Here is a 17193-nt window from a genome sequence, read left to right as displayed (position 1 = left end):
TCTGTAAACCATTCCACAACAGGAGACTCGTTGGGCTTCATAATTTAACTAGGTTGAAATGTCATAATCTAACTAGGCTAAATACAAGTAGCTGACCAGCCATTATATAATACATTGACGTTTATCCATAAACAAGTGTTCAATTAAAGGTGGTAAGAAAGAACAAGTAAAAACGACTACTCAGTTTCTTGGGTTCCTAACCTAATATCATGAGGGACAAATTACCCCTTTCTCCGCGCCCTTATCGGACTCACCTCTGCAGTTAGGAAACCCATAAAAGTCGTTTGCACAGCGGTCGCACTGGACGCCAGCATAGCCTTCATTACAGACACATTTACCAAGCTGATTACATGATCCATAACCACTTGGCGAACATAAGCACTCTACGAAGGAAAAGAGAGAATAAGAATTACAAGGCACCAGCATTGTGTTTCAACTAGATACTTACAGTTATGTTAAAAAGGAGCATAACAAGTGCTATTTTTACGGCTTGTATGCAAACTCACCAGGCGTAAAGAGAGTTAGTCTAGTCCCTGAACTTTCCCCCCTCTCCGCGCTATGGTTGAGAGTGGGATAAGGAGAGTTCAGGGACTGAAACGGGGTTGGGGGGGGGGGGGGTGGGGGAGGGAAATTTACTGAGTTTAGTACTTTTTTCCTGGTATCGTAAAACAATCAAAATGCCACTTTGTAGAAGCTACTGGTGTACTTTTTTTGTATTTACTTCAAGCCTGCGGGCTAACCAAAAAGCGTAAAAAGAGTGTTTTTCGTGGTGAAACATTGGTGGAAATCTGAAATGGAACTCGAGGATAGACAAACTTTATCAAGAAAAATCAATCGGCAATCAATCAATGGTATTGCATTTTACACACTCACTTTGACAAACAGGGAAGCCGAAGTGTCCTGGCCTGCACTGTCCGCAGAAGAAACCCTGGAAGTTGGCTTTACATAAGCACCTGTAGCTGCCGCGATAATCTTCACAGATGTCTGCAGTTGTTGTCAACGGATTACATCCGCACCCTGAAAACATGGAATGCGCAGTTACATTTTGAAGACTCTTGCGTGACTTGCAAATACTGTAGTATGAATGTAAAATTCACCCAGATTCACGGAAACGTTTGATTAACAGCTACTTTAACTTAACATAACATACTTGGTAAACATTTTCGTTGCGAGAGAAACGACAAGCGCAAGTACCCTGTTTTTTTTTAATACTAGGAGATGAAGTAGAAAAAGAACTCACTCTCTTCGGCTTGTTCCAATATGGCTGGCAAAAAGGTTGACACAAGGCACAAACTAGGAGGGCGCAAGAGAGAAACACGCGCGTCTTCTCCCACGAGCGCAGCGAGAGAGAAACAAGCGCGTCTTCTCCCATGCGCGCACCCAAAAGTCGACTGTCAAATTTACTTCAATCTTTGCCCACAAAACAGGTTATTTAGCTGCGTTTACCCTAGTTAAAGGATTAGAACTAACTTAGAAAAAAAATAATTTCTTAGTGCGACATTCCAGGAACCAATTATCACAACAACAAATTAACCACATGGGTTGGGAAAAGACAAACAGTGAAAATTTTGACTGGTTTTGCGTACTGACACGCTCACCCTTAATTAACACACTTACACTGACAATTAGGGAAACCATAGTAACCCGCAGGACACTTATTGCACTGCCTCCCTCGGACACCATATCTGCAGGGACACTGACCGCTGTACGGATCACAAAATCTACCACCGCGGTACGATCCGGACGGATTACACTCGCATGCTGTGGGAAAAGATAAAAACTGGGATTAAGGTTATCGTATAATGCAATCACACTAAAATTGGTGAAGCCAAAAACGTCACGTTGTAGAGGCAGCGTGACCGAGTGGTTAGGGCGCCGGACTTGAAATCCGGAGGTCCCAAGTTCAAGCTCCGCTCTGACCACTAAGCTGGAGTTGTTTCTCGGTTGACCCTAGTTTAACTCCTGAGTCACGTTTGTACATAGCCAACTGGTCTGCCTCCCGCCAGCTGGTATGTTTAGGCCCATTATATTTATTTCTCAAACTCATTAGTAACTCATCAAGTTTCAACAAAGGAAATCCTGACCATGACGGTATTTGGATATGTGATCTTAATTAGCATAGCTTTTTACGATTTTATTTCTCCGTTTTCTCCTTCGTTTAAGTTTCGATTGAGAAGACATCAAACCTTTAAGACAGTGTTTGACAACATTTTCAAACACCTCAAAGTTACGCTACGCTACGCGTCGTGTTTTCAACTCTCTTGTTGGTGTTTGGAAATGTGGTCACATACGGTCTTTCGTGTTTGATATTTTACGTGAAATATTTGTTTCCTTCAGACAGTTTAAGTGGCATGCCTGAGAACTAGCTAGGTGTAGCTAAGCGCATTGACCACTATAAACATTCAACTTTCAACAACATTTTAACATGTTTTTTGATAACGTACGTTGACAATTGGGGAAGCCATAAAACCCGTAAGGACAGGCATCACACTTTCTTCCTCTGACACCTGTCTTGCAGGTACAACTCCCTGTTTCCTCATCACATGTTAGTTTAGCTGAGCCCTGTTTGTTACATCTGCAGGCTGAAACGCAAATCAAAATACAGAGTCAAAAACGGTACATGTGTAGAGAAAGATGATGTTTTGTATTTCCAAAATGTTCCCGAAGAACGATGGAGTTAAGCCATGGCGAGTGTTTCTAATGCTTAATACGCCCTTTGCAGCTGGGCCAGATATGGAAAAAGCATGTCGAAAACCACATAATGGCCAAGTTTGAGGGTCCTGGCATTAAAGGATGAGATTTTATGACGACTAAATTTTAAAAATTAAGAAGCTTTGTATGGAATAAGTTGTTGGAGAGCAAAACTTTTGTCAGGTGACCTCGGTAGCAAAGTGCCTATTGGCTCCCTAGCTCAGAGGTTGGCTCCGGTTACCACAGCATCAAGTGACTACAAGTATTGCTATTCTAGGATTGCCGTTTCCCTGTCCTTTCCCTAGACCGTAGCAGGCAGCCCGCCAGAGTATTAGCCAGGTTCCCCATTAACGAGTCTCGCACAAAACCACAACACAACAATCCCGGCTGGCATTCGCGCCTCGGATTACTTGATGCTAAGTTCCACTAAAGTACTAAATACCAAGTACTAAGTACTAGGTATAAGCCTAACCATTCGGTCAATACACTTCCAACTTCATGGAAGTACCTGAAGGTTTTTCCATTGTGTCATCCCATAAGAACAGCACTAGTACTCCGAACATGATTTCACGTCACTTTGCCGCCATATGTTAATAAGCAACAGTTAACTCTGTGCGACCTGATAGACAGATCTTGCCCGAAGTGGTGAAGAAACATGCCCCCAAATAAGTAAGGTAAGTAAAGTCTGCATACATCGTAGGTTTACTCCCAGTATTAAATTCGCCGGTACCTATTTATACACCTGAGTGGGGAGAAGCACTGTGAGAGTGAAGTGTCTCGTCCAAGAGCACAACGCAAATAAGTACAGTTTGAAAATTGGGTGTTTGGTACCATGGGTGATGAATTTATAGATGAATACTACTAGAAGTTCTGGTACTACTTACAGGCACAGAAAGGATAGTTGAAATAACCGGGTGCACATTTCTCGCATCTTGTGCCAGCAAAGTTCGCTCGACAAATACACGGTTTGTTCAATGCCGTTGGGAAACACTGTCTATTGACCGTTGCAAACTTGCTGCAGTAACACACTGAAAGAAAAACAACAAATGCGTCGGGAAAGAGAAACGGTAGAAAAAAACGGACTACAAATAACTTTTCGTTGAGAAGCGAGACACTCCCAAGAAAATGCGTTTCTCTCACCTCCTAAGGGAAGATCACCAAAAGCCTTACGAGCTTCTACCTCTGAAAGAAAACCCGAAGTAGTAGGCAACAAAGCAGTTTTCACAGTGGTAGGCACAGTAGTAGTTCTCACAGTGGTAGGTACAGTGGTCGTTTTGACTGTGGTAGGCACAGTGGAAATCTCCACAGTGGTAGGCACAGAGGTCGTTTTGACAGTGGTAGACACAGTGGTCGTTTTCACAGTGGTAGGCACAGTGGTAGTTTCCACAGTGGTAGGCACACTGGTCGTTTTGACAGTGGTAGGTACAGTGGTCGTTTCCTCAGTGGTAGGCACACTGGTCGTTTTGACAGTGGTAGGCACAGTGGTAGTTTCCACAGTGGTAGGCACAGTGGTCGTTTTGACAGTGGTAGGCACGGAGGTCGTTTTGACAGTGGTAGGCACAGTGATAGTTTCCACAGTGGTAGGCACGGAGGTCGTTTTGACAGTGGTAGGCACAGTGGTAGTTTCCACAGTGATAGGCACAGTGGTCGTTTTCGCAGTCGTAGGCACAGTAGTAGTTTTCTCAGTGGTAGGCACAGTGGTCGTTTCCATAGTGGTAGGCACAGTGGTTATTTTCACAGTCATAGGCACAGTAGTAGTTTTCTCAGTGGTAGGCACAGTGGTCGTTTCCATAGTGGTAGGCACAATGGTTGTTTTCGCAGTCGTAGGCACAGTAGTAGTTTTCTCAGTGGCAGGCACAGTGGTCGTTTCCATAGTGGTAGGCAGAGTGGTTGTTTTCACAGTCGTAGGCACAGTAGTAGTTTTCTCAGTGGTAGGCACAGTGGTCGTTTCCACAGTGGTAGGCACAGTGGTCGTTTTCACAGTGGTAGGCATAGTAGTTGTTTCCATAGAGGTAGACACTGTCGTAATTTTAATAGCGGTAGGCAAAGTAGTATTTTTCACAGTGGTAGGCATAGAAGTTGTTTCCACAGTGACAGGCACAGTGGTAATTTTAATAGTGGCAGGCATAGAATTTGTTTCCACAGTGGTAGGCACAGTTGTCGTTTCCACAGCATTAAGAGCAGTGGTACTTTCCTCAGCGGTTGGCCCAGTTGTACTCGTTTCAGCAATACTTTTCCCAGGGGCAGGCACCATCGTAGTTTCCACCGGGGTAGAGATAGTGTTAGTTTCCCTAGTCTTAGACGCCGTTGTAGTTTTCTCAGTGCTGGACCCTGTGGTATTTTGCTTGAGGGTAGGTACAGTAGTACTACCTGTAGGGATAGGCACAGTAGTACTCTCCTCAGGGGTGACCAAAGTGGTGCTTTTTTCTGGGGTAGACATAGTGGTGCTTTCCTCTGGGGTGGGTACAGGGGTGCTTTTCTTATAGGTGGAAATAATGGTGCTTTCCTCTTGGGTAGATAGAGGCATGCTTTTCACTTGGGTGGGCACAGTGGTGGTTTTCTTTGCGTCAGACACAGCACTAGTATTTCCGGCAGGGGTAGGCACAGTAGAACTTTCCACAGAGGTTGGCACAGTAATGCTTTCCTCAAGGGTAGGCACAGCAGTACTATTCAAAGGTGTGGACACCGTAACACCCTTCTCAGATGTAGTTACAGAGGTATTCTCTTTAGGGGTAGAAACACCAGTACTTTTCATAGGTGTAGACACAGTAGTAAGTTCCACAGGGCTGGTCACTGTGGTATTTTCCGCAGTGGTACTTTTCTCGGGTATAGTCATAATAGTAGTTTGCTTATATGTAGGTATGGAAGTACTTTCCTGAGTGGTGGTCACAGTATTATTTTCATCAGGGGTAGGCACCGTAGCAGTGGAACTTCCTACAAAGGCAGTACTTTTCTCAGTCGTAAACACTCTGGTACTTTCTGGTGTAGACACAGTGGTATTTTCCTCTGGAGTAGGCCTGGTAGTACTTTCCCCGGATGTAGACACTGCAGAACTTGCTTCAGGGGTAGACCCAGAAGTACTTTCCTCAGGGGTTGGCCCAGAAAAATCCTCCTCAGATGTCGACACAGGAGTATTTTCCTCCGGGTCAGCCACAGCAGTAGTTTCCTCGGGTTTTGTCACAGCAGAACTTTCCTCAGGTGTAGGCAAAGTGGTAATTTCCTCAGGGGTGGGCACAGTGCTACTTTCCTCAGGTGTATAGTCAGTAGTAGTTTCCTCGAGGGCAGGGTCAGTAGTACTTTTTTCATGTATTTCTACAGCAGTACTTTCTTCAGGTGCCAAAACAGCAGTACTTTCCACAGTAGTGGATTCAGGAAAAGTTTCAACGGTATCGTCTTCATTGGTACGCTGGGCCGTGGTTTCCGAGGTGGTAAAGTCACCAGTAGTTGTCTCTACTGTTATTAAATGCGAGGTACTAACCACTGTGGATTGAACATCACTGGGCAAAGTACTTTCACTATCAAAATGTTTTGTCGTAGTCGCATCATTAGAGTCTTTGTAAGCTGTAGAATTAACACGTTCCACAGTAGAGGTTAAAGTAACGTTTGACACTGTCGTCGTAGACGTACCAGCAGTATTAGATTCAGTTGAAATTTTGCTTGTGGTAGTGATTTTGCCTGTAGTGGTGTCTAAAGAACCTTGTCTATCCATGCTCCCAGAAGTGGTTTTCACAGTGGTGGACTCCAGATCCATTTTGGTCTCAGTCGTCGTAGTGTTCAGCTGTGTGGTGGGCGTTGCTGTGGTGATAGGAGAATCAGAATCAGCAATAGACTGACTAGTGGTATGTCCCATTGCAGTGTGCGCAGTAGAAGGTTCGCCAGTGCTGCCAAGAGACGTCGAGACTTGGGTCTCGTTTCCCTTGGAGGTGGACACGGGAGTTTTTTGTGCAATCAGAGCAGGTTCTACAATAACCTGTTTATCTGCAATGTCCAAAGACGCTTCTGCACTGATTTCTTCGGTGGAGTTTGTAACATTTTGAACATTCCAAACCTCTGTCAGTTGACTAGGATTGTTAGTGGTCTGTAACAACGAAGATTCGGTAGTGTTCCTTGCAGATATGTTGTTCCTATCTACAGATGTTAAGGGTGACATCGACTTAGCTAGTAGTCCGTCTGTGGAGGAGTATGACGCCGGAACACCTGTGAAATCAGCAAAAGGATGATTTTTGTCTGAGAACTTGTTTTCCCAAGAGTGAGGGAATTTTAGTATTCTAACATGCGCCTGCTTTCCATGTTCTAAAAACATCCACAGATTTTAAAAGGATCCGCTTTTATTTCAATGTCGTCTTAATTTGATTTCCTAGGATCCAAAAACTTGCAAAAATTTCACCATTATTGCAGACACCATTTAAATCCGACAGCACGGGAAGATAAGTCCGAGAACGATCAGAATGGTACTAGTTATGCAAAGACGAGATGAGGCCGGGTAGGGGAAACTGAACAGCGCGCACTGAATGCGATTTTCAGCTCACTCTGACCGCCCAACCTAAAGCCTTTATTGTAAGGCATTGTTGGGTTTTTTACAGTGGGGCAACATCGTTTTCTGGACGAAGCAGACTGTAACCCTTCCCTCGCCCAGAATAGCTTTGCTAGTTGCGAGCTGTGTGGCTTCATAGCTCAGTTGGTAGAGCATAGCACCGTTATCGCGGAGGTCATGGGTTCGAATCCCGTTGAAGTCCTGATTTTTTCAGGCTTCTTCTTTCAAATTGCTTAAATTGGAAAATTTACTGCGATGATCATTCTTCACTTTCATCTACAACCGCAGTTTAAATATGAATTATTTCATATATACTTCACATCATTCTCAAACTCATTAATAATTCATCAAGTTAAAACAAAGAAAATCACAACCGCGATGGAGCTTTGGATACCCGGCCTTAATTAGCATAGATTTTGACGATTCTACTTCCTCGTTTACTCCTTAGTTTTTGTTTCGATTGAGAAGATATATTAAACACTTAAGACAGTGTTTCATCGGCTATTCAAACACCTCGAAGTTTGTCAAAAAAAGTCCGCTGCGCGTCGTATTCCCAACTCTCTTGTCGGTGTTTGGATATCCCGATGAATCACTGTCTCTCGTGTTTGGTAGTGAAACTACTTTGCCCAGTGATGTTCGAGGAACACTAACAGTAACTTTTATGTAATAAAAAAATTACATAAAAGTTACCGTTAGTGTTCCTCGACAGCCTGTCTCGGCTAACTGAGAAAATAGCTGGATAGGAAACGTGTCGCAACTGCAACAACTTACCAACACAAAATCCCTCTTGTAGTACATAGCCATCACAGCAGCGTTGACATTGCTCTCCGCATGTGTTGTGTTGACAGTGGCAAGTCATGAGTCCACTGTCTGTCTGCGTGCACTCATCTGCATGGCCGTTACACATACACCGTCCTTCTATGGATATCTCGCTTATTGAGTAATAGTCCTAAATGACAGAGCACAGAACAAACAAAGAATTTTTGATTTATTCTTTTTGGCGTCTGTCACAAATGCCCCGGCACGTCTGCGAGCTCTATCTTCCAGAAAGCAGTATAAACAGACGACATGTTAACTGTAGCATGTTAACTTCCCCCCAAGACTTCGCAGTCAGTAGTATTGGAACCTTTTCAGGAATTTTGAAACGTAAATTCTCAAACTCAATAATAATTCATCAAGTTAAAACAAAGAAAATCACAACCGTGAAGGAGGTTTGGATACCCGGTCTTAATTAGCATAGATTTTGACGATTTCACTTCTCCGTTTACTCCTTAGTTTTCGTTTCGATTGAGAAGATATATCAGACACTCGAGACAGTGTTCCATCGGCTATCCAAACCTGTAATTTCGTCAAAAGTTTGGGTATCCCGATGAAACACTGTCTCTCGTGTTTGATATATTACCTAAAAGACTCTGATCGCACTGTACATGAGACGGAAAGAATCAATCACAGGCAATGAAAAAATATCGGCTCTTAGGGCCTCGTAAGTAAATTGATATACCAGGGTCGGTCAAACAGTATACAGGGTGATTTGGGATCGAATATACGGTATTTTGACGACTTTTTATGGGCATAAAGTATTTTATGGACTTTTTATGGGCGTTAAGTATACCTTGCTTTTCTAAATTTTGTTATTTCGCATGAATTTGAAGGGAATTTTGCGTATAATGGGTTTTTCTTTTCAGGTATATTGGTATACCTCTATCCACCATGACCGACCCTGATCTACCTTAGATCTTAACACGTAAAGCTCTCTCCAAAGTCTCTTAAAATCGACTCTGAAATGTATATCTCGCATGTGGTAACACTGAGGAATTAAATCCATCAGTAGTAAAATGGTATCTTGTTATGTGTATTAATAAATCTGGCTTTTCAATCCAGGAGTATCGTGCAGTCGTGTTTACAGTTTACGAAATATGACTGTAACCCGGAACATAAACATTAATACACAAAAATAAGGTCATTTTACTTACCGAATCACTGCCAGTTGTTTCAAAGTTGCTCCACATTTTTAAAAATCTTAGCCGAACACTGGATACCAACAAGTCGACCTGCAAATTAATCAAATTTCATTTTACGCCAAAAGTTTAAATTTGAATTATCTAATATCTTTAATCATAACAATTATAAATTCCCTCAAATGTGATTGGTGCATAAACTGCTGTATTTTGCTCTAATCAATTTGCAAAATTGTAATCGGACAGTGTAATCGGACAATTGGCTGTAATCGGACACCTTTAATCAGACAGTTACATGAACCAATCATTTTAAGTCCTCTCCACTAAATCCACCAATCACAACATTGATTACAATCACTATTAATAGTAACCAATTCAAGTGACTGACTTTGTAAAATTGTGGAGGTTTAGTCTCCGGTGACTGTTTTGAAAGAAACGTAACAGCCATTTTGCAAGCTTTTCTCCATATGTTTAATTATGATATTTAAAAATGACTATTAAAAGCTCTTTTTCAAATGAAACTTTTACTTTTGTGGGAAATTGTAATGGTTATGATGAATTGGTAACAGGACATCGCGTCGTCCCGGACTCCCGCAATCACTCGTATGCTTACAGACCCAACTGGAGTCCACTCAGTCCTATTACCATTATAAATCGAGGCGGTGGCAAGGGTTTATATTAAAAAGGAAAGAAAGAAAAAAAGTATTGATAATTTACAATAAGATTACAAAGGGTACAAATAAACAATTAGAAAAAGAAAAACACACAGGTAACCGAAAACAGTGGGATGTGCACATACATAACGGTAAAAGTTTCTATGATCTTCATGGCGGTCAAAGGCGTGATAAAATCTTGGCTCGAAGTCATTTCCAGTGTCACGTGACGTTTCCAAGGCCCAGGTGGTGGGAAGAGGCGTTGATCCTGCCCTCACAGAAATACTCTGAACCTTGAATACCTGCAGGGAAGTTAAAAGACAAATATCGCTGTACTTTCAAATGAAAATATAAATGTATGAGTATCTTGTTAGAATAGCGGAAGCTTTTTCTTTCAGTTTTTCTGCGGTTAAGGTGATGGGCTATAAATCCAATGGGGTCACGCCTCGAGGCCTAAATCTTGACGACCATTGAAAAAAGTTTCTTTACTGTTTTATCGTGAGAGATTAAAATTATAAAGTCAGAACATAGTGGTCAGAAGCACTTACAACAATCAATATTGTTTTCACTCGCGTAGAAATTTGAGATATTCCACCCTTTTAGAGTACGTAAGTACCTGGGAATATAATGTTCATAATTTTTTTGTACTGTTGGTATGCATTTTGACAGATAACAGTGAAAAATATAAACACGTTAAATATTTCTTGCTTAGAAAGTGATCTCTCCGTAATTTCGTGCCTCCGTCGTATCACTATTTTTTTAAGCAATCAGGAGCAAAATCAGTGCACACGCCAGGTAGTCCCGATATTTCGCAGTTGCGCGCGTTTTCCTATGCTTGACTCTGGTTACACACGCTTTTGTTTTCAATTGTGATTGGTAGGAAATGAAAAGTATAATATCTCGAAATTAAACATCATTATGAGTTGTAAAAACAAATCAATAGCAAAGCGAGGTTTTGATCCTCGGACCTCTGGGTTATGGGTCCAGCACGCTTCCACTGCGCCACTCTGCTGCTGACGGACAATGTCTTGAAATATAGAACTGCGCACTTGACTGTGCAGCTTTCCAGTGGTATCCACTCATTACATAAAATGTTCCTTCTTGTCTGAATAAAAAGCGAAAACTTCTTTTCTTGCTAGAACGTAAAAGAAAAAGAAGTTCTCTCTCGATTCATGACCTTCTGAGATCAGAGACTCCAACACGAAATTAACAAACAAAGTTGGTTTAACATCACGACCATACAAAATAAAAACAATATTTAGCAGAGCGAGGTTTTGATCCTCGGACCTCTGGGTTATGGGCCCAACACGCTTCCACTGCGCCACTCTGCTGCTGTCAGATAACGTCTTGAAATATTTAACTATTTAACTTGACTGCTTTCCTCTGGTGGCCGTTCATTACATGTAATGTTCCTTCTCGCCTGAATAAAAAGCGAAAACAAATTTCTTGCTCGAACGTAAAAAGAAAAAGAAAGTCACCCTCGATTCATGACCTTTCAAGAGATTCGAAAATCGAATTAACGAACAAAATTGGTTTAACATCACGACCATAGAACATGAAAACAATATTTAGCAGAGCGAGGTTTTGATCCTCGGACCTCTGGGTTATGGGCCCAGCACGCTTCCACTGCGCCACTCTGCTGATAACAGATAAAGTCTTCAAATATTTAACTATGTACTTGACATGCCTTCCACTTGTGGCCGATTATTACATGAAATTGGTGCGTCAATACCTTGATGTATACGTTTTATCGAGAAAGAAAATAATCCAAAATATATTGCTTTTTATGCGATTGACTTGGATTAATAAGCACTTTTCACTGCTACTGTTAGAAAACTTATTTAAACTTCACATGAAATTCAGTTGTTCCACTTTGTCGAAATAATCACTTCTGGTATTTTAATAGCATCATGAATTCGGCGTAAGAGCCGTAAAGCAAAGAGAATACAGTAATTCAATCGCAGTCTAATCTTCGTGAAAGACAGTTAAATCTTTTTGCCTCTGTTGGTTGTGCAAGTCAAGGTAGCCGTGGCCGAGTGGTTAAGGCGATCGACTTGAAATCCAATGGGGTCTTCCCGCGCAGGTTCGAATCCTACCGACTACGAAAAACGGATTTCTATTTTGGCTTTGCAAAGAAAATGTTTTTGATATTTTGCCGATAAATACGTCGGAACGCATTATACTTTTGAACCTCCGACGAGAGCAGGAAGACCTGAAGCACGACAACGCCCTTCATTTTGAAATACTCACCTTTTTCCATTCTCGGAAACCAATATCCTCGCAAGGCGATCCTTGAAATTAACCCAGAAAATCATTACCCTCACTGTATTGCTGATTCAAGCGCGTTCTCCCGTGCTTGGTGTAAATTGCATGGTTTTCCTTTAAATTGATTGATGCAAAATAAGTAAAACAGCCAGTAAATTGCCTTTAAAAACTGTTATAGGTAAAAAAAAATAATAACTAGCAGAGCGAGGTTTTGATCCTCGGACCTCTGGGTTATGGGCCCAACACGCTTCCACTGCGCCACTCTGTTTACGGCTGACGTCCAAAAAAACATTTTTGAAACTCATTTACAAAATAGCTCTCGAAACTGGGGTTTACATATCCTGGAGTTTGTTCGTTCTTGTCTAAATAATAATTGCCAAGTTTTTTCACTAAGAAAAGCTGAAAAAGGAAAGGTCACAGTATCCCTACTAAGGATCTTAGTTCGAATTCCAAAAACTTACTTTTGAAGAACGTTTCAGATATGACTGCGAGAAAAAAGAATAACAAATAAAAATGTTAGCAGAGCGAGGTTTTGATCCTCGGACCTCTGGGTTATGGGCCCAGCACGCTTCCACTGCGCCACTCTGCTGCCGACAAATAATTACATAATAAATTAGAGATTTGACCCACCCTGCTATTAGAAGTAGTGCGTCAATACCATGAAGTATACAATTTATCGCGAAAGAAACAAACAATTCCTTTCCAACCCAGTATCTTCTATGCGACTGATTTTGGATTAATAAGCACTTTTAATTAACTGACCGTAACATCGAATTCAGTTGTTCCACTTTGTCTAAAATAATCACTTCTGGTATTCCAAAAAAGAATAATGAATTCGGTATAAGAGCCGTAGAGCAAAAAAAAAAAAGAGAGAATACAGTTATTCAATCGCAGTCTTGTTGTCGAAAAGGACACTTAAATCATTTCGCCTCTGTTGGTTGGACATGTTAAGGTAGTCGTGGCCGAGTGGTTAAGGCGATGGACTTGAAATCCACTGGGGTCTCCCCACGCAGGTTCGAATCCTGCCGACTACGAAGAACGGGTGACAATTTTGGCTTTCCAAAGAGAACGTTTTTGTTATCTGACAATAAACAAGTCCCACCGTATTAGATCTTAGAACCTCCGATGGGAGCAAGAAGACCTGAAGCACCACAACGCCCTTCATTTTGTATAAATCATCTGAAGTTTTAGTTTCATAAGACTTGAAACTGAATTAAAAATGAAATGAAGCATTTCGTGTCAAAAACTTAATTTTTCATTCTTTTTAGAAGACGATCCTCGAACCCAGGGTATCACTGACCTCGCATAATTGCCGACCGATGTTTTTTTTGCGCACGTTCTACCGTGCTTATCGTTTTCCTTTAATTTGATTGGTGCAAAAATGTAAAATTAGCAGTAAATTAAAACACCTTTAAACCTTCTTATATCTAAAAATTAGTAGCAGAACGAGGTTTCGATCCTCGGATCTCTGGGTTATGGGTCCAGCTCGTTTCCACTGCGACACTCTGCTGCTGCCGAATGACTACGGACTTATAACCTATTTTTACCGGCTGCTGTTACAAAACTGCTTCACTTGCACACGCAATTTCTTTGTTCATTTTTCCTCTAAATAACCAGTCTATACATCACATCCGTGAAGTAGAGCTAAGACTTTTGACCGACTTTTAAATCCGTTTAGTTGTGAATGTAGTCGTGGCCGAGTGGTTAAGGCGATGGACTAGAAATCCATTGGGGTCTCCCCGCGCAGGTTCGAATCCTGCCGACTACGAAAAACGGATTTCCATTTTGGCTTTGCACAGAGAATGTTTTTGATTATTTGGCGATAAACATGTCCGAACGCATTATACCTTTGAACCTCAGACGGGAGAAGGAAGACCTTAAGCACGACAACGCCTTTCATTTTGAAATACTCACCTGAAGTTTTAGTTTCATAAGAGTTGAAAATTAAAAATTACAAAAGCATATCGTGTCAAAAACCTATTTTTCCATTCTGATCTCGGAAACCAATATCTTCACAGGGTGATCCTTGAGCCCAGGTCATCATTACCCTCCCTTGATTGCCGATCAAAGCGCATTCTCTCGCGCTTGGCGCCGATTACATGGTTTTTCTTTAAATTGATTGATGCAAAATAAGTAAACCAGCCAGTAAATTGCCTTTAAAAACTGTTATAGGTAAAAAGAAAATAACTAGCAGAGCGAGGTTTTGATCCTCGAACCTCTGGGTTATGGGCCCAGCACGCTTCCACTGCGCCACTCTGCTGCTGACGAGTAGCTATACAATAAATAAGATATTTGACCCACCCTGCTATTAGAAGTAGTGCGTCATTACCATGAAGTACACATTTTTTCGTGAAAGAAAACAAACAATTGCTTTCCAACCCAGTATATTTTGGTTCCACTTTGTCTAAATAATCACTTCTGGTATTTTAAAAAAGCATTATAAATTCGGTATATGAGCCACACAGCAAAACAAAGAGAATACAGTAATTCAATCGCAGCCTTATCTTCGTAAAGGACACTTAAATCCTTTCACCTCTACTAATGAATATCCTTAGGTAGTCGTGGCCGAGTGGTCTCGGGGTCTTGGTCTTGGGGTCTTCCCGCGCAGGTTCGAATCCTGCCGACTACGAAGGACGGATGACTATTTTTGCTTTGCACAGAGACTCTTTTTGATTATTTGGCAGTAATCAAGTTGCGCACGTTCTCCCGCCCTTCTCGCCCGTTGCATGGTTTTTCTTTAATTTGATTGGTGGAGAATAAGTAAAAAGAAGCAGTAAAAAGTCGTCAGACATTCCTTTAAGTTAACAAAAAAAACTACTAGCAGAGCGAGGTTTTGATCCTCGGACCTCTGGGTTATGGGCCCAGCACGCTTCCACTGCGCCACTCTGCTGCTGATAGTTAATGTCTTGAAATATCTAACTTGACAGCTTTCCTCTGGTGGCCGTTCATTACATCTTACGTTCCTTCTTGCCTGAAAAAAAGCGGCGAAATTTTTTCTTGCTTGAACCCAGAAAGAAAAAGATCACTCTCGGTTCATGAGCTTTTTAGAAATTCGAAAATCGAATTTACCGACAAAATTGTTTAATATCGGGAACATAAAAAAAATAATGAACAAAATTTAGCAGAGCGAGGTTTTGATCCTCGGACCTCTGGGTTATGGGCCCAGCACGCTTCCACTGCGCCACTCTGCTGCTGACAAATAACTACGGACTTACAACCGGTTTTTATCGGTTGCTGTTGCAAACCTACTTCACTCGCATATGGAATTTCTTTGTTCAGTTTTCTTCTAAATAATTATCCTTTGTATTTAAATGAGCCACTCGTTTTCTACATCACATCCGTAAAGTAGAGCTAAGACTCTTGACCTGCATTTAAATCATTTTACTTCCTCTTTATTTATCAAGGTAGTCGTGGCCGAGTGGTTAAGGCGATGGACTAGAAATCCATTGGGGTCTCCCCGCGCAGGTTCGAATCCTGCCGACTACGAAGAAAGGATTTCTATTTTGGCTTCGCAAAGAAACTGTTTTTGATTATTTGGCGATTAACAAGTCCGAACGCATTACACCTTTGAACCTCCCACGGGGGTAGCAAGACCTGAAGCACGACAACGCCCTTCATTTTGAAATACTCATCTGAAGTTTTAGTTTCATAAGAGTTGAAAATTAAAAACTACAAAAGCATATCGTGTCAAAAACCTATTTTTTCGTTCTCGAAAACCAATATCTTCACAAGGCATTATATTCCGAACGCATTATACCGTTGAACCTCCGACGGGGGTAGCAAGACCTGAAGCACGACAACGCCCTTCATTTTGAGATACTCATCTGAAGTTTTAGTTTCATAAGAGTTGAAAATTAAAAATTGCAGAAGTATATCGTGTCAAAAACCTATTTTTCCATTCTCGGAAAGCAATATCTTCAAAAGGAGATTCTTGGACCCAGGAAATCATTCCCTTGCTGAATTGTCGATTCCAAACGCGTCCTTCGCCGTTTGGTGCTAATTGCATGGTTTTCCTTTAAATTGATTGATGCAAAATATGTAGAACAGGCAGTAAAATGCCTTTAAACATTGTTATAAGTAAAAACAAAAAAAGTAAAAATACTAGCAGAGCGAGGTTTTGATCCTCGGACTTCTGGGTTATGGGCCCAGCACGCTTCCACTGCGCCACTCTGCTAATGACGAGTAAGTATGGATTTATAGGCGCTTTTTACCGGCTGCTGTTACAAAACTGCTTAACTCGCACGTGGAATTCCACCTTTGTTCAGTTTTCTTCTAAATAATCATTCTCTGTATTTAAACGGGCCACTCGTTCTTTACATCACATCTGTCAAGACTCCTAACCGAATTTTAAATCCTTTTACTTAGCCGCTATTTATGACGGTAGTCGTGGCCGAGTGGTTAAGACGATAAACTAGAAATCCATTGGGGTCTCCCCGCGCAAGTTCGAATCCTGCCGACTACGCAAGATCTTTCACTGCACCATTTTTTATCGCGAATGATAAAGATAATGAGAGCAGGCAGAAAAAATAACCAATATATTTTATCACACAAATTTAAGCAAGTTTAAATTAGTCTTTTTTATAGCATCAATAGATAAATTTGACTGAAATCTGGTTTCTTGCGCATGGTACGAACCTATAAACGTCCAAACTTGTCCGACAACCAGTTTTCTTTATCAAAAGGAACTATATGCACGAGAAGGAAATATTTCACGCATGGTATATGGCTAAAAGGCTAAATATTTAAGTAAAAGCATGATCTTACGCGAATTCTCCTGCAATAACAAGTTTGCCTTGACTTTACTTACATGCTGACTGCGTATGCTGTGATCTAGAGCTCAGATTTATTTTACTGCACAGGAGAGTACACCTCATAAAATCGATGTCATCTGGTTAGTCCACGAAAATGTTTAAGTTTTCAATTCACGGGCGAAAGTTAATTGCTTTAGTATAGCTCTCAGTTACTATGCACGCTATGATTGGTCAATTTAGCGGGCCGTAATCTACTGTTCGGCCCGCTAAAATTTCACGTGGCTCAAAACAGTTTCCAACAATTAGATTTTGATGGGTCGTTATAACCCACTCTTTATCAC

The 17193-nt window shown here is 41.4% G+C and overlaps 1 protein-coding gene and 4 non-coding genes across 5 annotated transcripts in view; 4 read left to right on the top strand and 1 right to left on the bottom strand.

The window, feature by feature from the left end:
* LOC110067620 (uncharacterized) overlaps positions 1 to 17193 on the bottom strand; it is a 98864-nt gene that overhangs the window by 55326 nt on the left and 26345 nt on the right. The window contains exons 3-11 of the mRNA XM_089279010.1: positions 9983 to 10138; positions 9199 to 9276; positions 7997 to 8174; positions 3832 to 6888; positions 3576 to 3719; positions 2445 to 2582; positions 1618 to 1761; positions 874 to 1017; positions 255 to 383 (exon numbers count right to left, since the gene is read on the bottom strand). Coding sequence (XP_089135136.1) covers positions 255 to 383; positions 874 to 1017; positions 1618 to 1761; positions 2445 to 2582; positions 3576 to 3719; positions 3832 to 6888; positions 7997 to 8174; positions 9199 to 9276; positions 9983 to 10138 — 4168 coding nt within the window. The remainder of the gene's footprint in view (positions 1 to 254; positions 384 to 873; positions 1018 to 1617; positions 1762 to 2444; positions 2583 to 3575; positions 3720 to 3831; positions 6889 to 7996; positions 8175 to 9198; positions 9277 to 9982; positions 10139 to 17193) is intronic.
* Trnas-uga (transfer RNA serine (anticodon UGA)) lies at positions 13054 to 13135 on the top strand. Its single transcript has one exon. It is a non-coding gene; the product is annotated as a tRNA-Ser (tRNA).
* Trnas-aga (transfer RNA serine (anticodon AGA)) lies at positions 13788 to 13869 on the top strand. The gene has a single exon. It is a non-coding gene; the product is annotated as a tRNA-Ser (tRNA).
* Trnas-aga (transfer RNA serine (anticodon AGA)) lies at positions 15506 to 15587 on the top strand. Its single transcript has one exon. It is a non-coding gene; the product is annotated as a tRNA-Ser (tRNA).
* Positions 16482 to 16563, top strand: Trnas-aga (transfer RNA serine (anticodon AGA)). Its single transcript has one exon. It is a non-coding gene; the product is annotated as a tRNA-Ser (tRNA).

The sequence above is a fragment of the Orbicella faveolata genome, unplaced genomic scaffold, assembly GCF_042242905.1.
Source record: "Orbicella faveolata isolate gen_17 unplaced genomic scaffold, um_ofav_v1 contig_47, whole genome shotgun sequence".
Classification (NCBI taxonomy): domain Eukaryota; kingdom Metazoa; phylum Cnidaria; class Anthozoa; order Scleractinia; family Merulinidae; genus Orbicella; species Orbicella faveolata.
This window is presented reverse-complemented; position numbering and strand designations above follow the sequence as displayed.